Raw genomic sequence first — 27,452 nt, 5'->3', positions numbered from 1 at the left:
TCCAATACCATGGTATCAAATGGTTTATGAAGCATGATTTGTGTGTATTTTCATGTCTTTATCCTTGTTTTTCTAAATTACTATTAATTTTTTTGTACTTTTCCATGATTGTTCCAAGCAAGCATTGGAAAGTGCACAGTTGTTCAGTTCTTCACGGTAGTTTTCCATTACTGGTACCAGTTCCTTATAATAAAATCCACTGTAAAGCATAAGAATTGATTACTAACATTGTGGTGATTGGCAGATAAGTGATAGCTCCAAAAGAAATCTTTAAGAATAAATTTAGTTGGCTAGAAGTACCTTATACTCAGTTTTGTAGCATAAGTTCCAACAAACTTTCACTGCCCATTCTAACCAGTTCCAGTTTAATCTAGACTGTGGTACCCTTGCTGCATGATTTATGCACAGTACTGGTACTTATTAGTTGCAGGTCTAGCCATATTCCCATGTTCTTGTGCTGTTTGATAGGAGCTGTCTAATTTGGACCAGCCAGCCTACCACATTTACTATACCATATCATCTTTTCATATATTTTTCCAATGAACTGTGCCCATGTAGGATCAGAAATTGTGTTTGTGTACTGTGCTGCATGTAAAAAAGTTTGTGGCAGATTGTGATGAGTTGTTGTAGATAGTCCTGGGAGATTTTCGGTCAAAAGTCCACTTAATTTAGTGTAAAATTGCCTTCTCTCCCTCTTGAATATGAGCCGTAACAAGAAATAAGTCGTAGAATTTGTAACTATGGAGAGGATGTAGGCCATAGTTTTTTTTTTTTTTTTTTGTCACTGAGCTGTGCAAAACCCCCCAGCAAATTGACAAAATTCTCCACCAAGTTAAGGTGGCCATATTGTAGATAGGAGTTATGTCATTAACTCGACTAACAGTGTCATGTCTTTTTCAGCGTGGGCATAACAATGAACTTGAACATGGACGAGGGCGAGCGCATGTCCCCGGACCTGATGGGGCCGGGGACACATGAGACCTCCCTCTCACCCACACACGAGGAGCCACGAGACCTCAGCATCAAGCGAAAGGTGAGTAAGGGGATGTATGCTTAGCCCTTGTATCCATGTTAGATAATCGGTGTTTGTTTAATGGTAGCAGATTTGATTTTGATATTGGTGGAGTATGGCTTCTTGTAGATATGACTTTTTAAACGAGAGTACAGTTTCATGCTGTATTGAAATTTGACCTCAGTGTATGATATAATTAATGTATTGACAGAAGTCAAGAGTGAGAGCTGTGGAAATGAGTTATTTGAGAGGAGCATGGAGTCACATGGAGAGACGGATTGACAAATGAGGAAGTGAAGGATCATTGTGGCGTTAATGTGGATGTGATTGGAAACGTTAGAAGGAACACGCTGAGGTGGTTTGGCCATGTGGAGAGGATGAAGAGTGAGAGACTAATGAGGAGAGTGTATGTGAGTGAGGGGGAGAGGGAGGGGCAGGCCAAGGATGAGATGGAGAGATGGAGTGGAGAGGTATATGAGAGAGGGGGGTGTTAGCTGGGAGCAGGGCAGTGAAATGGCGGGGGATAGGACGACATTGAGGCTATTTGTTTGTGGCCACCCCTTGCGGGATTGAGGCATCTGGCAATAGATAGATAGTTAGATGATAGATGAGTGGATGTATAATAGCCTACCAACCATTTTAATTGCCAGGGATTTTCCTCAGCTAAATTACTTGCCTGGTGTCAGCCACGTTAGTTGCTCACAAAGTGCTTGAGCTTTGGATTTACACAGTAGTTGCATCCCTTTTTAAAGGTAGTCAGTAGCATGACTATTCTGGAAGGTTTGTGTGAAGTGCAGCATATAAGAAAACTGCAAATTAAATACGAGTATGTGCAGGTGGTTTTGCTCTTGAGGTGGAGTCAAGATGTAAAATACTTAAACAATGTGTGAATTATCATGTCCATTTTACAAGGTATGCCATTTGATAATTCTGTGTTTGTGCATTCTTTTTCCTTGTTTATTGATTTTTCCTCAAACTATCTAGCTAGGAAAAAGGGATGTGATGATAATTATAGTGATATAGTTTTCCTACTTTTGTGCTTCCTCTTTCATTGTTGCTGGAAAACACCTCACCTCATCTTCAGGTGAGAATAAGGATCAGGATGGCAGTAATGGTTACAGTGATATTTCTTCCTCCTTAATACTCTCAGCCCATCTTTTGGTGGAAATAAGGTATGAAATGATGAGTATATTTTCCCTCTCCTTGTTTCTGAATCTTACTTCACCTCTCCTAAGGTGATAAGGGTGCATTCCATCTTGCTTGTTTTTGGATCCTCCCCCATCCAAACTCAAAGTGATGACGATTATGTTTCCTCCCCCTTTGTTTTCCTGTGTTTAGTTGGAAATAAGAGTCAGGATGATGATTATGATGATGTCTGTGTGTTTGCCAGATGCGTCCCGTCCCTCCCCCTCTAGACCTTAGCAAGCGTAATCTGGAACCTGAGGCCATGATTCCAGAGTTCGCAGCTATCAACACCACCAGTCCCAGGTCACCTCTCACACAGAAGAGCCTTCCACTCAGGAAAAGGTATGCGAGAGTTTACCCCCAAATTTTCATGAGCTTAGGAGACTGTCTGGTGCCCCTTTTTTAGTAATTGATCTTGAATATTGCACCTAGTATTATATTTTATGCTATTTGTCTTTTTAATACCAACATAGATTACATAAATACCATGTGTCTTGAATGTTACACCTTAGTATTATGTTGTGTGCTATTTATGCCTTTAATACCATCATAGGTTGCATAAATACAATGTGTCTTGATCTTGAATATTGAACCACAGTATTCCGTTGTATGCTGTTTATATCCTTTTGGTACCAACATAGATTTCATGAATACCATACAAGAGAATATTCATGTGTCATAAGCCAAAATCAACTGGCAAGGACAAAATGTTTGGAAGCCTCCTTAGCCAGCAAGAACACAGGTCTTTGTGTTGTAAGGGCTTTCAGAAAAGAAATAACAAATAACTTGTGAATCATTTTCCTGTCATAACTGTGATTTGACATAGCAGGAAGAACAAGGAAAGGCGAGTGCAGTCTTTCCATGGCACCTGGTCCTCTCACAAATGAGTATTAATTATGAGAAGATTATTATCATTTATTACATCTGTTTTGTACAGGAATACCAGGGATAGGAGAATGAAGAATTTTATTGTATCTCTAGTTCTTCAACCAGTAACACATCTAAGTTACAGTAGAAAATTGATTGTAAATGTTATCGGGAATCCTGCTCCCTACTTTGTTTCCTCTGGTGCCTGCGTTAGAAAGTTAACAGTAGCCTTGGAAGAATATTACCCACATGTGGAAAGGATGTTTATTGAGAAGGTGTAATAATTTTTGCCTGGTTTGGATGAATGGAAGAAGAATATATGGCTGTCTTATTTCTTCACTTTTGTGGTTGCTTGCAGGAAATAAGGGGGGATGCAGAATCCCAGTTTTCTTTCTCTGTTGTGTATTGCAGTAGAAAATGCCACAGTGTCCATTGTATTTCAGGTCCTGCACTTTTTAAAATGTTTGAAAACAGTTTCTGCAATCACTTTATCCCATGCTTTGGTAACAAGATCACACAGCACTGTGAGTGATGCATATTCAGATTCAAGGTTTACTGGTCACCATTATACTTATGTAATGAAGACAGTAAGGTCATTGACCATAAGCACGTCTACCACAAGCTGCACTAGACGGTACAGTGTATGTATGGTACTTACTGTACATTATTACTGGGACGTGCCTCTCTGTTAACATAATTTAAATTATTTATGGTACGGTAATACATTAAGCTTTCAAAACATTCTCTGCATTAAAACTTCTGAGCACTGGTGGTCATTGATCAGTTTTACCACAGGTGGTTTGGTAATTTGGGGGATCATATTATACCTCAGCTATGAGATAAAAACCATGATATTTAGACTGAACTTTGGGCCCTGTCTTGTTCAAAGGTTGAGTAACTCACCACAATACAGTGTACGGTAGTTCATTTTCTCTTCCTTTCTGGGCATGCAGAAGGGTCTATATTCAAGCTGTCATGGTAAAGGGGGTTAACCCTTTCAATAGACATTTTTTGATTGGTTTATTCTTGCTAACTCCAGATTTTTTAAGCTTTGTTGAGAAGATATGTAGTAGCAGGGTTAGAAACAGTCCCCATTAACCTCTTCACAACCTGGTATCCCTCCCTATGCTGAATACAGTTGTTGAAGGTCATGAAAATAAAATGAAAAATACATCATGGAATTGGAAGGGGTTAAGCTGATGTATGAGGAAGTCTGAGCAGAAACATCATTGTTAGTCTGTTTATAACTTACCCACCCACCCACCCACCACAGTCAGCCTAGCTTGTTATTTGCCTGCATAGTTAGAGTTTTTTTTTTTTTTTTTTTTTTTTTTCATAAAAGAATTCATCCATCCTTCATCCAATCCTATGCTGCCCCATGAGGAGCGTAGGAGCCCAGGGCTAGGCAAGTTGATCCTGACATTTAAGATGAGAGTGAGCAAAAAAGAAATTATAGCAATTACAGTAGCCTTTCATAAGGCTAATTATCATATTGTTTTCTGTTGTTTTAATAGTCACATCCTGGTCCTTGTAAGTTTTGTGCAACCATATTCAGTTTTGTATTCTTTGTATGTTGCTCTGTCACACAATTACTGGAAAATGATAAAACCCATTCAAGCTGTTTAGATACATTAGCAAACATCTACTGTGGAATGTCATTTAACTGCGTGAATCTTGGGGACGTTCATTTTGAGTTTGCTGTTGCTGCAGCCAGATGATTATATAGAACTTATGCAAGGCATTGTGTTGAAGGGGTTTATTAAAATTGAATCAAACCACTTCAGTTCAGAAAGTGTGTAATAAGCTGAATAAAATCATCAGGAGGTGGCAAGAGTAAATTGAAAAAGACATCCCCACAACTTTATAAGTTAATTAAAAATGTCCTGGCTCATACTCTGGATACTTTAAAATATGGTTTTCTAAGATAAATTTAGACTAGCATATCCCTGAATTTGTTGCCCCAGTCAGTGTACCAGTAGTTATATTGGTAAGGCAAGGATGAATGAAATATTTGTTCTTGTAGTCATGCCCATTATGCTTGAATCATCTTTGCTCGTTTATATATTGTATGCAATTTAATGTAAGTCATTAGTTTTTATTTCTACACTGCTGGTATAGCCACCTGTTTCAGACTGTTTAATAGGTTTACGAATATCATATACATTACTCTCACATACAGTGTCCTCCTTACCATATTTATTGCAGTCACATAGATTAAAGCTATAAAATGTTTAAGTAAAATAGTTTTGATGTATCAGACGTAGATAACTATAGCAAGTAAATTGTCTACCAAACTGATGTGATGCATTGTAATCACGTTCATGAGATAAATTCTTCCAGTGCATTGGGGGGGGGGAATCGTTATTTACTTGAAATTCTTCCATGAAATTGAAACTGCACTGAACTTTTATATTTTTGAAGGTCAGTGATTAAAGGTCAGCCAAGTTTTGCCATGACAGTAACACATCTACAATCTGTATTTCTCAGAGGATCTGGCCTTTTACAAAAATGTCTGATGCTGCAATTTGGAAGCCACATTTGTCACTAATAATACAGTATCCAGTTTTTCATGAGATAATTTGGTACCTGATGGTCAGGAGGTTAGAATGCCTTAGTTGGAGTGAGAGCCATGAATAGATTTGATCTGTGAGAGGTGCTTTTTTAATGCTGGTTATCTACCCTTAACCCCTTCGCTCTAATACTGTAATGTTTTTTGTTGATTTATTCTTACTACCTCTGGGCTCTTTATTCAGCTCAGGAGGGGCATTTCAAACTGGAGGGGTTAGCTATAGCTCTCATTATCCCCTTCACTGCAAGATATCTCCCATAAACAGTAGACTTATCAAGTAGTAGCAGGAATAAAATACCATATAAAGTACATCATTGAATTGAAATATGAGTTTGGTTGTCACTGTTTACTGTATTATTTATTTATTTTTTTTTTTTTTTAATAGCTTGTTAGTTGATACAATGACTGTGTCTGCCAGGCAACATGGAGTACATCTGTTGAGAAGAACCTGAATACGTCAAAAATGTGTGTAGATGGCTAGGCTTGTGATATAAAGCCAGAAATCTATAGGCTGGGATAGTTTGTAAACAAGTGGCCGGCCCATTTCATTAGACATGCTGATAGTTTCCTTCTTTTGTATGTTCTCTTTTCCTTATTTTTTTAACCATAGTTCACCTCAGATTAAGGTGGGAAAAGAGGTCAAGAGATTGATGATGATGATGATTTGTAGAATCATGAAATGTATGTTACATTTTCATGTATTTGTTTCATTGTTTCAGAGCCCACAGTTGGTCCTTCCAGCTGGATGCTCAAGGGCTTCAGTTGCCTGCTGGAGCTGCGCCAGGAGTGATCCGCTCCACTGCTGAAGTCCGGGAGCAGCCCATGGGTAACCCTTCATCCTCATCCTCGTCATCATCCTCATCGTTAAGAATACCAGGCCTACCCACCCCTCACACCCCACACACACCACACCCCCACTCAGCCATACCCGTCATCACCAGTAGGTTTCCATTCAGTGAGGGAAACACAAATAACCCCTCCTCCATAGCTTCTGGGGAACTGTCCAGCGGAGCTCAGGGCCCTTTAAACCTGTCCACAGCTGCTATAGGAGGCCTGCCATCATCACTTCTCTCCCCAGCTCCCTCTCATCCCTCCACATCATCCCTAAATTCATCCAGAGAGGAGTTGGAAAATGAAGGCATGATGAGTGAATGCCACATGTCATACTCTCATGCCCCGTCCCCACACATGCCATCGCCACACCATGTCTCCCCACACATGCCTTCCCCACACATGCAGGGCAGTGCCGTGGCACCTCAGGGTCTTGGGGGTCATGGTTACACAGACAGACTTGGGCCGGGTTCATCTCCCTGTCCCTCGTCCATCTCCCCACAGCCAAAGTCTGAGCACCAGTGGCCCACAAACGTCTGGTCTGTATTTATGTCTGGCGTGAGGGTCTACTTTGTACTGGGTGGGGGAGGGCAGGTTACTGGGGCAAGGATGAGCGAGGAACTGGGTCAGCTGGAACGCACTCACCAACAACGTTATGCCCCACACGGACTCCATGTCATGCGCATCCTTCATGAGGGGGCGCATGTCTCACCCTCACCCACATATTGCCAGCTCTACTTCCGCCCAGTGATGGTTCAGCAGGAGGACATCATGGTAGTCACACCCCCTGACCATCCCTTCTATGTCCATGGCAAAGGTACATGCAGGTGGTTATTTATACAAGTACTGTACTGCCCTTTCTCAACAGCTTCCAACAGTTCTTAGGAAGTAATAGCTAGTTTTGCCACTTACTTTGCCATAGAAAACATCATCTTTATCATGGCCAACCACAGTATGGGGATTCCTGAAGAGGGAGCTTAGCATCATTTGAATTGATAGATTGATATGAATGTAGGAAACTGCTTCATTTTATTTAAATGTGTGTGTGTGTATGTGTGTTTGTGTGTGTGCGTGCATGCATGCGTGCCTGCGTGTGTGGAGTGAGGAAGTCTGTGGACACCAGAATCAAAGAAGATGGTATGGTCATGAGGAGAAAATGGATAGCAATAGAGTGGTGAAAAAGGTATATCTGACCAAAATTGAGGGAGGGAGGAGACAAGGTAGGCCAAGGAGAAGGTGGAGGGATATGGTGGATGAGTGTGTGAGGAAGAGAGGTTTGGAAGTTGGTGAGGCTAGGGGATTGACAAGAGATCAAGCTGGCTGGATGAATATTGTGAGAAGAAGTGCATGATCAGGGATTTAGCACCCCTTTTTAACATGATAGCGTCCGTATTGACTCTGTTGGATACGTTTATGTGAAGCTACAGATTGTGGTGAATGTTTTTGGTGTATCAGATATGCCAGGATTCTGGGAGCTTGAATGATGAGTGAATGGAACTGTGGCCCATTGGATAGGGCAAACTTTGGCTGTCTGGATGTTGCTACTCCTCAGCCTGCCCTAGGGTGGGAAAGGAGGTCCGGATGATGATGATGATGATGATGGTATGTATGTATATACCAAGAACATAGATTTATTTCCCCCCCCCCCCATAGTTGCAGGTCATTAGACGTGGTAGGAGGTAGCTGTTATCGTTAGCAGATAATTACTTGGCTATTTTCCTCTCTTATTTGTATACAGTTTTTGACCCTAAATGTTTTGTCACTTTCTTGCTTTGAGTACTGTGTTTAGATAGTTATAGGTGATCTGATTTGGTATATATACGCCTGTTTATATTTAACTGAATCATTTCAATGGAATGGCTGCATGTGGATTGTTTAGATACTTGTTCTACACTCCTCATGGGGTAACACTGGATTAGGTGATGAATGAATTAATGAAAAGTAGTGTGCTGTGGTATATCAGCATATATTGAAGGTTATTAGCAGAAGAGTCTCTTATGGGTTTATGGTAAAATTTATGGGTGAATCCAGGATTCCAAAGGATTGAATGATTACCAGATATGTGTCTCATTTTATTGGTTATGCTGTTGATTGTTCTCCCACTTTCTTACTTTATTTAGCTACCTCACCTAATACTTAGGCTCGGGAAAAGGTAAGGTGATGCGTGTATATTGCATTTCTTTGGGGATGTTACACTTTCTTATACTTTCATAGATTATCTACCTCACCCAATCCTGAAATGGCAAAAACAGTTATTATACATTTTGTCAGGTTGGTGCAGTGTGTTCCCTGACCGGACAACAGAACGTTACAGCCTGCCGTGTCAACAGTTACAGGAAGGGGATGTCTGCCTACCCCCATACCATCCTGAGACTACACAGACACCCATACCAGTTGTCACTCCAGATCTTGCCGACGCCATGAAGAGGTGATGCGTGTGTTTTGCATAAGAGAATGAGTGTGGTCAGACTGGAGGGTCAGTTTAAGATGGAACCAAGAAACTCACACCTCGTAACTAAGAGTCATTGAATTTCTTGCAGTTGTAACTTGGTATATTTTCTATTGCCTATGACCTCCAGTCTTTAAAATGCAGCATGTCCAGCCATCTGAAACTTAACAGATTTTGAGTTTGACTCTCAGTAATGTTGTTTTTATTTCTTTGTGGAAGGTACAGTCTTGCAGACTTGTGGTGTTTGATTCGTTCTTCCATGCATTAAAAAAAACAAACAAAAAAAACAAGTTGTGGGAATAATGTAATTCTGTTGAATGAAAACAAAGCAGCTTTAGGAAATAAAACCAGCACCCACTTTTTGCAGTACAGTGATGTCATGTTTCCTCCCACTTAATCTAGAGACCATGTACACCCCATCCCTTTCTTCACCCTTGTTTTTTCATGCTCCATGAAGAGTGAGGCTTGTGTATTGCTGGAGAAAATGATTGGGAAGAACAGTACTGACATAGACCCTTTTTTTTTTTTTTTAGCCTATTGTATGCAGAATGCTGTATTATATATGAATACACCATTATGGACCTGTTTTTGTAGTCTAATTTTTAGTGAATTATGGCAACCTGCTCAAGACAAACACTGACACTTTTTTTTTTTTTTTTTTCCAGCCAAATTTGTCAAGTACTGCATAAAAATAACACTGGCATTGATTTTATTTTTCTGAGCCTAGTTTATGTTGAAGAACTGTATATGAAAAACTTCACCATGATGGATAGATGAACTTCATTTTCCAGCTAATATTATGCTGAATTGTAAGGACAACACAAGCACAGTTTGATACACAACCCCTCACTCATATATTTGCTCTGACTGATGCCATATCAATTGTTGGCAGGTTTGACTTCAATGATGAGCCAGCAGACAGTATAGCTGGAGCATACTCAGCCCCTCCCAGTGCCACCTTCCCACCTCACACGCAGCGCACCATCTTCCTTTCGCCACCTGCCTCCCCATCCAAAAAAGGGCGGGATGTTCGGGGTGCAACCGGGGCAGTAGGTGGTGCGGGGCCTGAGGGAGGAGGCAATCGGCCGCGAAGACCCATGAATGGATTTATGTTGTTCGCCAAGCATCATCGCCTCAGGCTTATTCAGCAGTACCCTGGCAAAGACAACAGGTATGCAGAGATACGTTATTCTGTACTGTAAGTTCTTGTTGTCTGTAATCCTTTTTGACATTCTTTAGCATTGTCATATTTATCATCATCATCATTCAGATGTTCTCCCACCAAAAAATGATTGGGTGAGGAAGGCAGAAACAAGGGAAGGGAGGGTATAAAAGTACAGTTCCTTAATAAATGCTGTAAAATACACTGGTATTCTGATAATGCTCTAGCATAAGGAACAGAACAGAATGTAAGCGAAATCTATAACTTTAGAAATCAGTGGAGTGGCTCTACCATACAGATGTTGCGAAATTGATGTAATAAGATGACTCACATACATGAGTGGTATCACCTGGGAAATTTCAAAGATGAAATGATAAGTAAATGAATGTATGGTATATTTCAGTGGACACTTGCTAGTTTTTTTCTTTTAATGTTTTGTTTTTACTATTTGTGTCTCCTGTCCACCCAGTTAAATGTCAGAAAAGTGGGATGGTAGGGTGATGATGATTTTTACTGTAAGTTCAACTCTTTCAGTCTGGTGATATATTTTATACATGTATCTTTTTTTCCTATCACCAGACAGTTTTATTTAGCTTTAGAGACACCAAGACTTTTAAGACTGAAGGGGATAGAAACAGCCTTCACTAATCTCCTCACAACTTGAGATCTGTCCTAAGGTTTATAGTATAAGATTATCTGTGGTAGCAAGCATAGATTTTATATACATATATATATATATATATATATATATATATATATATATATATATATATACATATATATATATATATATATATATATATCCATCCATCCATCATCCAATCCTACGTTGCCCCATGAGGAACGTAGGAGCCTGGGGCTAGGCGGTTGGTCCTGACATTTAATACGAGAGTGACCAGCCTCACTCATCCCTGACTGGTTTTACGTGAGCAATAAACCCCAACCACCCCTTGGAGATAAACCTTCACCGGCTTAATCCGATTGGAGCGCAATAATGACCCATTAAACCACCAGGTGCCAAAATTTGGTTATATGGTTACCACCCAGCATAGTAAATGGTTTCCTGGTGTACAGGAAGCCAATTGGCTTGTCATTCAGTGTTGAGTCACCCACAGGCAGAAGGAAGAGGAAAGAATGAAGGAAAGACAGAAGAGGGAGTGTAAAGTCACCCATGGGCAGAAGGATGAGGAAGGACCGAAAAAAAGAAGATAACTCCCTTAAGTTTTCTGTCTTCTTCATAAAGAACTGCTCAATCTTGTTCTTAGTGGTTTTCTTCTTTCTCTTCTGCAGCATCAGGTTGTAACGATTTAGATCTACCATCACTTTCCTGGCCAAATCTTGTCCGAAAATGAGCCAAATTGCTCAGAATGGGGCCAAACTTCATTTTCGAAAATTATAGTTCGAATAAAACCAGTTTAAGCAACAGACAAATAAAAAATTGTATTTATGCATAAACTGCCACACACGGTCTATCAGCTCGGGACTGTCCAAGGCGCGCGCAGCTAATTTGAAACCATCATGTACGTGTAAAGTCACGTTAAATCGAGAAACCCTTGTTAGTTAAACATATCTCCTTAAATATTTGCTCGTGTTAAAACGAAAACGTGTTTTTTAAACTTATGTTAGTTGAGAGGTAACTGTATATGTATATATATACACTATATATATATATATATATATATATATATATATATATATATATATATATATATATATATATGTATGTAAGTGGTAGGTGGGGGTGTTCACCATCCACTCTCTCAGTGTAGTGCTGCTCTCGGGTGTCTGCCCTTTCCTCTCCTCCCTCCTTTCCTTCCTTCTTCTTCCGTCTTTCTTTATTTCATTCTTTCCTCGTCCTGCCTGCGGGTAACTTTACACTCCCTCTTTTGTCTTTCTTTCCTTCGTTCTTTCCTCTGCTTCTACCTATGGGTGACTCTACACTGAGTGACAAGCCAAATGGTTTCCTGGACACCAGGAAACCATTTACTATGCTGGGTGGTAACCATATAACCAAATTATGGCACCTGGTGGTTTAGTGGGTAATTGTGGCGCTCCATTCGGATTGAGCTGGTGAAGGTTTATATCCAAGGGGTGGTTGGAGTTTATTGCTCACGTAATGCCATGCAGGGGTGAGTGAGGCAGGTCACTCTCATCTTAAATGTCAGGATCAACTTGCCTAGCCCCAGGCTTCTATGCTCCTCATGGGGCAAGGTAGGATTGGACAATGGATGGATATATATATATATATATATATATATATATATATATATATATACAGTAGAAGTCCGATTTTTCGGCATCTATGGGACCAGGCTAGTGCCGAAAAATCAAAATTGCCGATTTATCTAAAACCCTACCCACTCAATACCTTATATGTTTTGGTGAACACTATCATCATTACTCATATCATTACAAATGTGTTTGGAGAGAGTACTGTATACTGTTTGATACTGTACAATACTGTAATGAATACAGTACTATACATGAATATGAAAAATAAAGAAATTAGTGAACATACTCTATATAAATGTAATGGTACAGTAGGCCTACAAGTTCACATACACTTTCCTAAACTTATAGTAGGTTCCTTATTTACATATGTACAATAGAAGGAGTTGATTGGAGTCTGCTACTGCTGGAAGAAGTCCCCAGCAGTAGAGGGTCCTCATGGAGAATTTCAAGACTGACAAAAAAAATTGGAAAATCTGCCAAACGATCAGAGATTTTCGTAAATGGGACTATTTCTCAAAACTGCCGAAATGTCAGATTTGCCGGGGAATTGGATGCCGAAGAATTGGACTTTTACTGTATATATATACACACACACACACACACACACACACCAGTTTATCATCGTCATCATCATCATCATCATCATCCGGACCTCCTTTCCCACCTTAGGGCTCTGGGCAAAAATTTCAGGATCTCTCCCAAGGCCCAGTAGTCCTCCTACACACCTCCACATGTCACCACTTCGGCATTAACACCCACTGTCCATATTGAATACATGCTAGGACTGTGTGATACAGGACTGGTTTGCTGGTATTAGCAGGTGTATTTTTACGACATGTTGGCGGGTCTTCTGGTAGATCAGTCAAGTCTGTTTTTATGGAATTCAAATCCTCAAACTGTTCCCCACTCCAGCCAGAATTTGATCCTGCGTCCATTAGGACTGCAGGCCGCCTCTATACTGATTCAGCCACCACCTCCCCAAAATAAATATAAAACTATATCATTGGATTGAAGGGGTTATCTGTAATCTTGATATAAGAATTTTAAAGGCTTGATTGGTGTTTTTTCCAGTATCCTGACAGGTTGATCTCTGTGCTGTTTGCAGTTTAGTGTTGCCTGTGAGAACTGATGATAGCATTTCCTCATTATGTCTGTTGTTTATGTTAATTTTGGCAGTCAGCTCCATAGTATGTTTCAGAATAATTGCCATTTAGAGTTTTATTGTTTCCTGAGGAACTGCCCTTTTCTCCCCAGTTTAAAGGACTGTGCCAGTTATAAAGAAAAAATAATAATGTTACGGGTAGGGTTGCGAGAGGTAGACCAAAAAAGACTTGGGATGAAGTCATTGAGTGTGACCTCAGGGATAAGGGACTGAACAGGGAAGCTGCCAGAGATCAAGCATCATGGAGAGCTGCCATTAGGTGACCAAGGCCAACACATGCAAGCATGTTGGAGCCTCAAAAATGAATGACAAAATAAAAACTGTTGTATGAAAAAGTTAAGTGGTGCTTTTGGAACTTATGCCTTGTTTACAATGAGAATTGACTGTAGGTGGGTTTTGTGTCTCTTGCAGGGCGATCTCAGTGCTGCTGGGTGCCATGTGGAAGTCCCTGCCCGAGGAGGATCGAGAGACCTTCAATGCTGAGGCTCGGGCGCAGGCGGAGGAACGCAAGAGGATTGACCCCGACTGCTGGAAACGCAAACGATCACACTCCACCAGCTAAGATCACACTGCCCTAGGATCACTTTGATTTTTTATTTTATTTGTTTTAAAAATTCTTTTCAAGCTTTCTATGAATGCATTGAGTTATTTTACTCAGGTTACCACAAAACAATCATGTGCAGCCAAGGAAAATTCTGTTAGTCAAAGGATTTAAAAATAATTTTGTTAACCTTTGAAGTGCTAGATACTCTTTCAGCTGAATCACATGGTCTGTTTGTACCTCGAGAAAAATAAACAGGGCATCCATGGCAGCAAAAGGGTTAACTTCTTCAGTACATTGTATGCTTGTTTTATGTCTTGTTGCCTCCTGATGATTGTGTTCATCTTTGGAAAGTTCCTTGGTCGTTAAGGGGTAAATGAAGGCCATATCTTACCCCATCAGGTCTAAAACCATGTTCAGAGCCAGTTAAAATCATCAGAAGGTGTCAGGAGTAAAGCAGAAAAGACATCCTCATGCTGATAGAGTTAATCTTTTATAATTTCGTAATTAATTATTACCACGCTATACGGTGAAGTGTCCCTGTTTGCTACAGTGTTTTTATTTATTTTTATTTTTATTTATTAATATTAATAAATATGATCAGTGTGCTAGAGAGATCACTGTTCATTTGTTGTTGTCTGGTTTTTATTTATATTTATATTTTTATGTACCCATGGTGTTCAGTGTGAGGGGGGAGCTGCGTTTACAGACCCACCATCATCGTTTGTTGGGTTCCGCGCTACATTACATTACAGTACTCCGGTTACAAATGTTGTTTGTACTCAGTGGTAACAAAATACTGTTTTTTTAGCTTGAGTTGTGTAAGTGTTTCATTTTTTTATAATGTATGAAGCACCCTACATGATTGCAGACTTGAAAATTTCCATCCAGTTGAACCAGAATTTTGTTTTGGTGAAAAAGTGATTCATTCTGATAGCATACGAAGCACCGTATGTGGCTGTAAACTTCAAAAGATTGTCTTACAGAATGTAAATTTGGTGAACTTTGAAATGTAGCAGCCATAGCTTTTTGTTTTGGCTCTGATAATGCCAGTTTGCACAATGTGTATCAAATAGAATCTTTCATTTACCCTCTGCTGTCTTTTTACAAGTGATACTGCAACTGAAATATCAAGGAACAAGTATTATCTTCATATTTATATTTAGTTGATAAGGTTTAAGGTTTTGTAAGTGTCTTTTCAAACTGTACAGCGGTTACTGATCTCTGTATTACCTTGTCCAGGGGTTTATTGCAGTCTAATCGTATTTATTTCCTGCATCTCAGACTTTACTAGTGTCTTTTGTTGTCTTATTTCAAATGCAGTATTTTATTTTATTTTATTTTATTTTATTATTTTTTTAAAGAAGTGGAAGAGATGCTGTGTTACCTTTTATATCTGTTGCTCAGCATAAGTTTCAAACATCCTCACCATAGAACAGTTTTCTTTACGTGGTCAGGTGGGAAAATAACGAGAACCTAAGCTGATTGTGGATATTTTTCTCATTCATTTGTTTCCATGTGCACTTCATAATTGACAAACACAGACGGTACAGCCAGTCACCCGGTTTTAGTTCCGTAAGCAGGGGATTAATTTCAATAGCTCCTGGGTTTATTAACAGTTAAGCCCAGTGTATCAGCCAGTCATTACGTTTCCAGTAAGCTCCTATGTGTGTAATGGAATTCTAGAATTTAAAAGGAGGAATGTACTGGTAACTTTCCAACCCAAACGATGCATCTCATCCTGTCACTAGGTGTCCAGCAAGTGTGGATTTCATTTTAAACTTGTGTATGTGTAAAGAAACTCTTAACTGTGATTACTTAAAACTTAGCAATGTAACCTTTAGACGCAAATGATATATCACTGCGTTTCGTAACTCAAACCCAAACAGTTTATCACAGTCAGTCACTGGTTTCCAGTTAGTGGAGATTTTGTTTAAAAATTGTCTAACACCAATAGCTACTGTATATGAGCCACACTTACTATATGTACTATGTGTCTGTGAGTTGCATCTGAGCCTACTCACTGAAGTAAGGCACACCAGAAACTTCTCAATGTACACCACATAGCTGCAATTCGAGTACATGTGGCACACATACGAGGCATGTTTAAAGATCGTCTTACACCAAAACATATGCGAGTCACACACCTGTATATGCTATGTATTTCTGAACTGCATCTGAGCTTAGTGAGTGCAGTACATCACACCAGAATTTACAATATGTACACCATGTATGTGCAGGTCAGATACATGTAGCACACAAATCATGCAAGACACTTAGCTATGGGTGTGAGATGACCTTCAGTAGAACAAAATCTCCCATTATGTAACAGAATTCTTGATTGTGATTCATTAAAGCTTATCAAGTGATCCTTCTCTCCTGCGAAGATAAAACATGTTCGTGCTTCCTCTGTCTGTTCAGCTCACAGATCACCAGCTCTTAAATCTTGTATAGTAGACAGATTGACAGATGTGTATATATATCTGTCAGTCTGTTTACTGTATCTGGCTAATCTTCCTCTTTCCCATTAAGCGAAATTCAGGCTTGTCCGCTCTCAGGCATTCCGAAAATCAAGTGTGTTTGGATAATATGCCTTAACTGAATGTGATATTAGGAGAGGCCCAGGTTAACCCCTTGGCTGCGATGATGTCTTTTATACACCAAGTCCTCATTATTTTAGTCATGGTTTGTGTTTTAAATTGTCACAAGTTTTTCTTAAAAATTGGTGTTGTAAATTGTGGGGAAATTAGCAAATTGGCTTTATAGGGAGCAATAGAATATCAGTTTGTAGGTTTCTCTAATTGGTTTGTGGATGATGATGATGATGAGGAGGAGGAGGATGAAGAAGGAATGTAAAAATATTGGACATATGGAGGACATACTGTATTTAATTCTTACTACCACGAGATGATTTTACTGTATCAGTGCAGGAAGATTTTTCAGACTATACAGGTATGAGTTTGTATTCATTAACTCCTTCATTTAGAGAAGTTACCTGTTAGGTTAATAAAATTGCCTGGAGGTAGAAAGAATGAAAAATGTTTGGTTACTACAGTTCCTGAAAACAGTACTGATATTGTAACCCCCTCTGATTTTTTTAAAATTAGTGTTGTAATCCCTCCAGTCTAAGTATACATTTACTGGTATTTATTTTTTTTATTATTATTTATTTTAAAGTTGCCACCAAACAAAGTCTTAAATAAAGTCATCTGGAGTCAGCAAGAATAAAATCAGTAAAATAAAATACAAGGTGTCATCGCAGCGAAGGTGCAAATTTAATTATTGGGCACAAGTTCCCCCTATATTTTTTATACGGTACATACTTCTTGGCTGCTTTCCAATATACAGTAACCATTAGATTGTGGCATCACTTCTAGGTAGCATAGGAGGCTTTTAGCACTCTTCCTTAGCAATTCATTGTGTATATTACAACTTAAACATTCTCTGATACAGTATGATTTTATAATATGAATACCTCTCTCCCCCTCAAAAGGAAGATTGTGGACAGTAGGAGGACAACTTAAGCCTTCAGTCCACTGGGTTCACATTCAGATGAACATGGGGCTGCAGCAAGAGTAAAAATATCGATATACATTGCATCAGTAACTTGCAAATGAATATTGAGGTGTAATGTGCAGAATGAATTGCTAAGGAGGAGATGTGATGAAGCCTTCAAAGCCACCAGGAATACAGCCCTATGAAGTAGCCCCCAAATGTAGCTAATTGATAAAGCAGTCCTTGCCTCACATAGCCAGCTTGGTATATTAGCGTTTCCAGTAGTGTGTTTTATCCTCATCAGCCCAAGTATGATACATTTCATTCACGATAACCCCACATGATTTTATTCCATTTAAGGGAGGTTTTGAACTGGTTGGGTTTGGTATGGCCATCATTAACCCCTTCACTACTAAGGCTTTCTCTTAATCTGAGTAAAATTTTGGGGTAGCAATAGGAATAGAATAAAACGGCCGTCCTGTGAGGGAAAATATTGCATGTGACTTAGGTCCATGTTCTTGAAAGCATAGGAAGCTCTGTAATGCCATTGCCTTCTTGACTTACTTAGTTTATTTCACCCTAACCCTTTTAGGATGATGTTTTTATTACGTTATATGTAATATCTTAAGATGATTTTATTCCCCTTATCGGTGACCTCTTGTATTGAAAGGGTTAATGAGGTATTTATAAATCCTGCAGTTTGAAAAGTCACTCCAGAATTTAATAAAATCATCTGTAAATGGCAAGACAAAACTATAAGACATTATTGTGCTGAATGGGTAAATATTGTATGTCTTTCATATCCTTTGATATCAATTTAGTCGGCATTAATAGCATACAAGTGAATATTAAAGTGCCATAAGGAGAATTTTGCCAGTAGAGGTGGTGGGGAGCCTCCTTAGCTTTTGAGAAGATGACTTTTAGAGTGTTAATATGATGTAGTGAGACCATATTAAGTATAACAGGTTATATAAGTACACTTGTATTCCATAGTCTGTGCTCACCCTCTAATCATGCTCCCTGGAAGGAGAATGTAGCCAGGGTCTCACACCAAATGAAGACCTGTTTTCAGTGTAAACCTCTTCAGCCCAGTGATGTATTCATTATTTCACTCTTGCTGCTGCCTGACAGTTTTCTTCATTTTTGTGAGAGACTTTGAAATGTCGGGGGTTGGATATAATTTTTACTAATCCCTTCACAATAAATGATCTCCCATAAGATTAATGAAGTCATATAAAGGTAACACGAATCAGTCAGTAAAATAATCTGACTCAAGGGGGTTAGGGTGGGAGTTCAGAGTTTTGCTAGACTACGCAAGGAAAGTTCATAATGACAGTCTTTTTCTTTTGCAGTCTACAGGAGCTTCAAACAGCCAACAAGAAGACCTTCATTCATTTTGAACTTTGATATTAATCCCATTTATCCAGAGACATGATTAGTGGGTGAACAGAAACTGTGGGCTTATGAGTTTTGCCGATTTATATATGTACGTTTGCAACATAATTTCATGACACATCCACAGAAATGGTACATCAGGGTCAGGGTTATGTGTGGTGTCTTAAAATGGCTTAACGTGCCCCCACATTGTGTCTTTGTGGTGTTATGGGTTTCAATTTGCACTGTATATGTTAATCCTTTCAGTGTGATTACATCATATTTGTATTTTAATCTTGCTACCTTGAGACAATTTTCTTCAGTGTAGGAGAGACTTTTTGTACTCTTGGGGGTTCAATTTACCCTTCATTAAACCCTTTACTGTGAGGAGGCTGTATGATCTGAATACAGTATAGTTCTCTGGTGCATCAAGAGTAAACTACAGAACGATGTCATTCCGCTGTAGGGGTTAATTCCTGTAGACTACATCTGATCGGTGAACACTAAATCAGTGTTAGAATTAAGTATAAAAGAATATTTAATCACGGTGGTTACAGGAAAAAGTAGTTAATGTCGTAGTTTACCTCTGATTGTTGAATTTATTGGTAATTGTAGTGTATATAAAAAAAATGTACAGGAAAACAGTGCTATATGTGATTTCATGTAGTATCATAAGACGTTTGTACAGTTTCACACCAACAGATTATATATCCTCATGGTTCTATGCGTGAGGTTTTTAGTAACATTTGAAAAAGGATCCTGCCTGATGTGGAATTTAATTGTGAAAAGATTTTTCAAATGCTTCCCATATTTTAATATTTTTTTAAGATGGCACAAGCAAAGAAATATTTAATACTTAAAATATTGGTACCTAGAGAATTCTGTCTAGCTCTTTCAATAGTTACCTGTATTGTGTTGGATATCCAGTCATTGCAAGTAGTAAATACAACAGTGATTGTCTTAACAGTGTGGAATGCTTTAAATATTTTCAAATGCAGTACACAGTAAATGTTATTGACAAATATCAACACCCCTCAGCTGTCTGGATCTGGACCAGTTGCCTTTCAGAACCTGTAATATATAGCTTGACCTTGCCAAGTGTACTTGTCACCCACAAAAACCAGCCCAAGCTACATTGATGTGCACAACATAATCTTGGGTATCCTGACCCTAAGTACAGTAGTATCAATAATGATAATAATAATAATAATGATAACCATGATCTGATCTTTTGTTTCTTAACAGCTCCAGTTCTTCGTAAGGAATTCATTAGTGCTCGACACTAGTTTACGCTTTTACAGTTTCAAGAACTGTGATATCTTTCATATACAATAGACTTTGTTAGCAGGAATATCGAGAAAGTAAATCATAGATATATTATTACTATATTTTCAGGTATGGTAAAGGTGGTTTCCTGGCATTTTCAAAGACGGTTGTTTCTGATGTTAGTACACCCAAGAAAAAAGCATTGTGCCCTTGAGGTTTGGGGGGGAGGGGTATTAAAATGAGCAAATTCAGTTTTCATACTACAAAGTTATATGTTGTGCTGTTATGTTTAATTTTATGTACTGAATCAAAATACCAATGGTACTATTTGCACTTACACCTAAGGTTGACCCATACACTGTATCACAGTTGTTAAAATTTTCCAAAGCCATGAGAGTGACATGGTTTATTTGGATACTTCCAGCTTGTTGGCTCAATAAATTCAAGTGTGGGTAATTCAGAATCCTAGATTGATATTTTAATAATAACATTAAGTCTTGTTAATGTTTCTTTGAGTGTATATTTTAAATTAATTTATGAATAAATGTACCTAGAACATTAATTTAGTCAATATAACATGGAACAGGATAGAAATTTTTGCATTAAAAACTTGATCATTTGAGCATGCACACGTAGAACAAGCAAAGAAATTTATGGGAAGGAGTCACTCACCATCTGTAGTATAGTCAATAGCTCTCTCTTTCTCTCACCGGACACTGGGCCCCTTCCTTCATAATAAACCTGATGTCAGGATCTCTTCTCTCAGTTACTCACTCTGGTGTTGCAACTTTCTACCTCACTTCGACTGCTGCTAAATCCTTATTATATCTAGGGAATTCTTGTATTCATAATAGGGACTTCTCACCACAACAGCTACATATTCGAAGTGAGTTGTTACCTTATTGGAGCTATCCCACCAGAGTTTTATGATTCAGTGCACTGTCCATTTTTAGTATGATAAGGGGCTTGGTACTTTTTTTGAGGGATGACTGTACAGTCAAAGACAAAGGTCGTGTTGCTGTTTTGTCTGAAGATAAGTGTAACACATGAAACATTACAGAAGCTTTACCACAGTTACATATTCATGGTTGGCTAGCCTGACTTCCTCAAGCTTCATATATGCTGCTGATGGGAGGATGGTATAAATGAACCCAGGAAATTCTGAAGCCTTAACATTGATTTGCGAGAATTGCTGCGTCCGAGGGACGAAATGTGAACCATATTCAGTCAGGCAGTGGTCTCCAGGTTGTTATAGCTTCCCATAAAACATCAAGCAGACTTAGTATATACCATGGTATGGGCAAACAACATGAATCCATGTGCTAGGGAGATGAGAGGTGGCATGACCTACCTTTAGGGGGAGAGAATCCCGAACAGATAGTGCAAACATTCAGTGTAAGCGAAGCTGTAGAAAGGTAGATTAGGCAGTTTTAGGAGGAAGGCACAACAGAGAATGGCCATCGTTCAGGTTGCCTTTGTGTTACCACATCATTACAGGACCAGAAAATTATCACATTGGAAAGCAGCCCCTGCAAGCAGTGCTTGCTGTAAGAGATGAATTTACGTAGAATGAAGTACAGTACTCAAACAGTTGTGTGTAGACTTCGGTCTTCTGGGTTATGTGTTCGAACTCCAGCCTGTGGGATTCATTTCGCCACTCATTTAAAAAAAAAAAAAAAATCAATTATTATACAGTAGCTCCTTACATATATAAAATAGTTTGGACTTTATTATTATTATTTTTTTTTAACACTTACAGATAATGAGTCACAGATCATGAATATCAGGTAAAAGTTAAATGAATAAAGGAGGACCGATTTCACAACAGTTTTTTAACTGACTTGCAGTGTTGCTTACATTACTAAAAAAGGGAACACATTAGAAATGGTTCATATATATCAAGTAAAAGTAACAGTTGGAAAAACACAACATAGAGATACATTTTGATAGTTACCAAAAATATGCTCACATCCACAGGTTTGTCACCTGGAGCAAATGGCATCTCATGTCAGTGCTACCAGCCGTCTGCATGACACAAACAGAGCGCACCAAAACTTGAGTCTTTCAGCAAATGTTTTCACCAGATTTCACGACACAGGTTTTGTCTTTGATTGTGCATTACCAGAAGTACTTGGTGTTGGTGGTGTGTACCACAAGGCAGGAAAGGCTCAAAACAGTTGTTATTACTGAATCAAACCAATCCTTATAACCCCTTTTTTCAGACATCTAACTCTTCTAGGTTAAGTCAAATTTCCTTCTCAGCTCAAAATAGATAATTTATTTTTCAAAATTATAGAAAATGTATGATAGATGTAATGTATGGCATTGTGATAAGCTCAGAAACATGGCAAAAAAAATATTGCTATGCTTTGACTGTAAGAGTAATTTAGGGTGGTATTCTAAGTGGCTTTGGAGGTTTCATAGTTCCTGTTCAAAAAATGTGTTCTGCATATTACACCCCAGCACATTGTCTTCATTTTATGCCACTTATGTAAACAGTGTTTATAAAATAACATAAGTGACAAGAAAGAGAATGCTGAGGTGTAATATCCAAAATATACTTACAAGAAAGAGGTGCTACCAAACCTCCTGTTCCACCTAGAATGAGACCCTTATTTGGAAGTAAACTAGATTTTTCACCCTGCATTAAAACCTGTGCTTTAATATCACAGATGTTATGGCTGTGTAATAATTATTAGGGGCTTCCTATCCTCAAAACTGGCAGTGAAATATATCGGTAACTGTGTTGTTACTGTGTATACTTTATAGGTAACAGTCACTGGTTACTCCAGCTCTCCTGTATACCTTTACTGTTTGAGGCCATTTTTCAGACAGTAGTGATGTTAAGGTGATGACAAGAGACAATTGCCGTGGCTAATGTAGTTAGCATTATTGTTAACAATGTATTTGAAGGCCTTTGTATTCTTGCATGGTTATACACACAATGTACTCTGCTGGGTAATATACTCGTATATTAGATTTGCACGGAGTGCTTTCACTCACCAAATTATTAAAGTAATTTGGTGTATTGTTGAATGTCACTCGCTCATTACAGTAAAAATAAACGTAATGTACTTATTTCAGAAAGCACTGTTTACTATAATGCTGAGAGCGGAAGTGGAAGGAGTGTTAGTTCTGCTTTCTCATCTGTAAAGGAAGTTCTCTGTTGTCTGTTTATTACTACAGTAGTGTATTTCTGCATATGACACATTATTATTCACCTGTATGTTGTCTATGTAGTCTGTGTCCATATCAAAAAGGCACAAATAATATACAAGAGAATATTAGCTTCTGCCCAAGAATATCTTTTATAATTTTTGTTTCCACCTACATAATATGATTTTCTTCAGTTTGGGTGAGACATCTGGTGGTGAAGGGGCACATAAAGGTTATAGATGACCCCTTTATATGTAGAGTCTCCTGTAAACTTCCTGTAAACTGAATATAATTGTCTGGGGGGAACAGTAATAAGCGTCAAAATATGTCAGGGGCTGAAGGTTGAAAGAAAAATATGCAGAATACGTTGCTGCAAAAAAGAGGCATTAGAAAAAATCCTAAGCAGATGAGAAAAGTGGACTTAAATGTGTTTGATATGTTTATTACTGTAAGCTCCTCCCCTCTCGCTTAGTGCTCATGCTTTCAAAGTCTTTCAGAAGCGCAAATATTGTGTATAGAACAAATTAGTTTTTGTTCATTACCTAAAGATATATTGATAGCTATTTTTCTACTCTCGCCCTGTATCTTCCCTGTTTACTGCTTTTAATGGTAAAGTGAAAAATGACATTGTCAAAAGGATATGTTTTTAATTTGATAACTGTTTCATATTTTAAGACGGTTTGACCCTTTGAATCCAGGTGACATCCTTCTTGTTTACTCTTACTGCTACTAATTTGTATTAAACTTGGGAAAAGCCTCTCGTAATGATCGAGTTTGTTAACGCAATATCTAACCCATTCAGTTCAAAGTCTATCCTAAGCTGAATAAAACAATCAGATGTTAAGAATAATATGAAAAAGACATCTCTGGATTTCAGGGGGTTAAAAGGAAATAAGAAGTGATAGGCTAAGACTGTACATAAAGTTTGCTCAGAACTTGTAGAATTGGATGCCGAGCCTGACTGAGGGAGCTATAGCATAGAAACCCCTTTCTCTACCAGGGGGTCTTTCTGTGAATAAAATAATTTGTTGGTATCAAGACTGAAGTACAGAAGGTATCACTGTACTGATCTGCTTAACCCCAATCTTTTTTTTTTTTTTTTTTTTACTACTACTACTACTTCCAGATGCATATATTTAACTTAGGAAAGATCTTCTATATCTGTGGCATTATTGAAAGCTGTATACAACCCATGCAGTTTGAAAAGTCTCTCCTAAGCTGGACAAAATGGCTGGAGGTAGCAGACCTTCCAAGCACACCATGGAAAGGCAAAAAGACATCACATGGTACTGAAGGGGTTAGCTTTATTAACCACCTGAAACCAGGCTAGGGATCATACGCTTATTGGCATAGGAGGCTCCTTAACACTCTTCCTAAGTTTCGTTTTGCATTTTTTGCCTTAACACTCAGGCCTCTGTGACACACTTGGCATAATGAAATTATCTGGCATTTTATAGAAAATTAAAGTTATGTCAACCATGAGAGCATTAATGATGGCAGTATTAACATTCTATAGAAGCATTTCACGTTGCATGGCAGATAAGAGTCAGTCTGTCAGCTGTAAAGTAAAAAAAGGCTGCCAAACCTTTGTTTGCTCCACTGTGCATAAACAGCCACTTGTAGTTGAAAAATAATTTGATTAAGTAAGAGGCATTAAGAAATCTCCTTTGCCGTTGAGAATACGAAAATACAGGCATGTCTTTCATCCATTCTCACAAACTTCATCAGGAGAGGATCACCAAATTTGTTCACTGTTTTTATATTGTAATTCTCCAGTGATGATAGAGTATGGGGATTAAGATAGAACTTCCTTGTAATTTATATGAAATAGATTGGGGATGGCAGTAGATTTTTCTATTGTAACTGATGATAAAGAGTGGGGATTGCAGTATGGTGTTTGTCTTGTTCTGACTCTGGATGATGATGTAAAAATTATTTTACTCAATCAGTTCTTTAGCCATGGGAGAGAAAGTAAACGACAGATATTGCTTGTTACCTTAACCCCTTCACTCTTTTAAGTGATTCTGTTCATGTTTTGGTAGACCTCTTGTAGCTGAAGTAATAACTGCAACCCCAGGCTTATCTGGATGTGAATCTGGTGAACTGCAGGCTGAAGTTGCCAGTCTCCTGCAATCCACCATATTCCTTTTGGGTAATGGAATTGGGAAGGAATTTAGGGACATTTATAGAACTGATTAGTGGAGCCACCCAGTTATACAGTATTGGTGCCACCATGTGAAGGCATTCCTATCCAGCACCAAATAAAGGGTTAAAGAGGGTAGTAGTCTGATCTCTCGTATTTTAAAGGTCACACCCTAAGCTGAAGAAGGATTCAAAAAGTGCATCATCAGATTGAAGGGGTTACTGAAGGTTGTATCTGACATCTATTTAAGAAGTCTCTCCTGAGCCAAACACTATTGTCTGGAGGTAACAAGAGTAGAATTTTAAAGTATGTTGTCAGACTGAAGGTGTTAAGTATAGGCAATTTGTTTTCATCTGACAGAGTTGGGCCAGTGATTCTGCTTGAATAGTAAGTTGTTCTCACTTGAAATTTGATGAGCCTTAGGTATGAGATAGGAATGAATCTCCTTGGTTGCTGATCAAATGAACACTCAACTAGGCCATTAACTGGGCTGAAAGGGACTAGGGATCATCATCAGGTTAGAACAAATGTACCGTAATTACAGTCTTGTTCTGGTGGTGTGATTGATTAGGTAGATGGTTACAGGGTGGATTTTTGTCTTAACTTAGGAGGAGGATGGAGTTTTTTTTATTACTTTATAGATTGGGTGGACTTTCCTCATGACTTAAAAGATGGGTGGAATTCTGTCAACTTAAATGAGTTGGTGAATTTTGATCAAAGACCAGGTTAAATTTGGACGTAACTGTTCAAAGATTGAGTACAATTTTGTCGTAACCGTTCAAAGATTGGGAGGAATTTTGTCAAAACCTCAAAGTTTGGGTGCAATTTTATTTTAACTATGAATTTTAAGTGGAATAAAGAAAAAGGAATCAGAAATGCAGTTATAAAAAATGCCCCAGGAATGAATCATACATGGATAATACAGTACAGTATACTGTAATTTCTGCAGAGCCATGAGGAAAGGTGTTTGGAGTGAGAATTTGTTAGCTGTTTCTATGATGACATCCTTTAATGCTTTACGCTTCGTAGCCGTAAACAAGTTTATTCAGAGTAGATTTTTTTTTTTTTTCCAGGGGATGTCTAATTAACTTCATTCTCACCATCCGACAGTTTTATGTAGCTCAAGATATGCTCTTCACACTGGAGGAGTTAGGTAAAGCCTTAATTAATCCCTTTAGTATGTGAGACCTTTCCTGAGTTGAACAAAATGGTCAGTTAGCAACAAGAATCAAGTAGAAAGGATGTCACATGGATCCAGGGGAGTTATGCTAAGTTAATTTGTCTGGAGACAGCAATAATAGACTAAAAAGCCATCACCAGATTCTAGAGGGTAAAGTACGATATAGTTCATTTGTTTCCACCTGACAGCTGTGCCACGCCAACTAGATAAACGTATGTCGTGGTTGCATGAAACTCAATTGATCCCTAGTTATGAGGCAGGAATGAGTCTCCTTGGTTAGTAGCTCAGTTAACTTTCCAATATGACTACATGTTTGAAATCAGCTGAGCTTCAAAGGGCTAGGGATCTTTGTCAGGTTATAACAAATGCACTATAGTTCAGATGATCTCAGTGCAGACAGTGTTGTAATCCTGTTAATCACTTCATTCAGATAACATGCTTTTCATTTTATTCTTGTTCCCATCAGATGATCTTATTTGGCTTGGGAGAGACTTTTCTGACAAGGGAGGGTTATATAAAGTCTTCATTAAGCCACTCAATTCTGGAGATTTTTCTCAAGTGAAATAAAAGATCTGATAGTATGAATTTATGAAGCATGGGTGAGACTTTTTGAACTGGAAGGATGAGATACAAGCACATTACATACATACATACCTTCATTAATCTGTTCAGTATGAGAGACCTTTCTTCAGTTGAATAATATCATTTTATGCTGTGATATCATTCAGTTTGAGAGAGGCTTTTTAAACTGGAGGGGTTGGATACAACCATTATTAACCATTTCATTACGAAAGATCTTTCCTAGTTGAACATCATTTGATGTTATGG

The 27,452-nt window shown here is 38.5% G+C and overlaps 1 protein-coding gene across 1 annotated transcript; it reads left to right on the top strand.

The window, feature by feature from the left end:
* Positions 1-913: 913 nt before the first annotated feature.
* On the top strand, positions 914-14,031 carry LOC145391649 (uncharacterized). Its single transcript, XM_080266195.1, has 6 exons — positions 914-1,033; positions 2,403-2,539; positions 6,353-7,281; positions 8,736-8,892; positions 9,806-10,084; positions 13,881-14,031. The coding sequence occupies exons 1-6, from the start codon at positions 914-916 to the stop codon at positions 14,029-14,031; spliced, it is 1,773 nt and encodes a 590-aa protein (XP_080122321.1).
* Positions 14,032-27,452: the final 13,421 nt, after the last annotated feature.

Source organism: Coenobita brevimanus, chromosome 19, assembly GCF_032717465.1.
Source record: "Coenobita brevimanus isolate Jiangsu-jjx chromosome 19, ASM3271746v2, whole genome shotgun sequence".
NCBI classification, from domain to species: Eukaryota; Metazoa; Arthropoda; class Malacostraca; order Decapoda; family Coenobitidae; genus Coenobita; species Coenobita brevimanus.
This window is presented reverse-complemented; position numbering and strand designations above follow the sequence as displayed.

Bases quoted from the DNA above. Each gene is read 5' to 3' on its own strand.
- LOC145391649 (XM_080266195.1), top strand. From the start codon at position 914: ATGAACTTGAACATGGACGAGGGCGAGCGCATGTCCCCGGACCTGATG. The intron at 1,034-2,402 runs GTGAGTAAGGGG...TGTGTTTGCCAG, and splicing joins ACCTCAGCATCAAGCGAAAG to ATGCGTCCCGTCCCTCCCCC. The intron at 10,085-13,880 runs GTATGCAGAGAT...TGTCTCTTGCAG, and splicing joins TACCCTGGCAAAGACAACAG to GGCGATCTCAGTGCTGCTGG.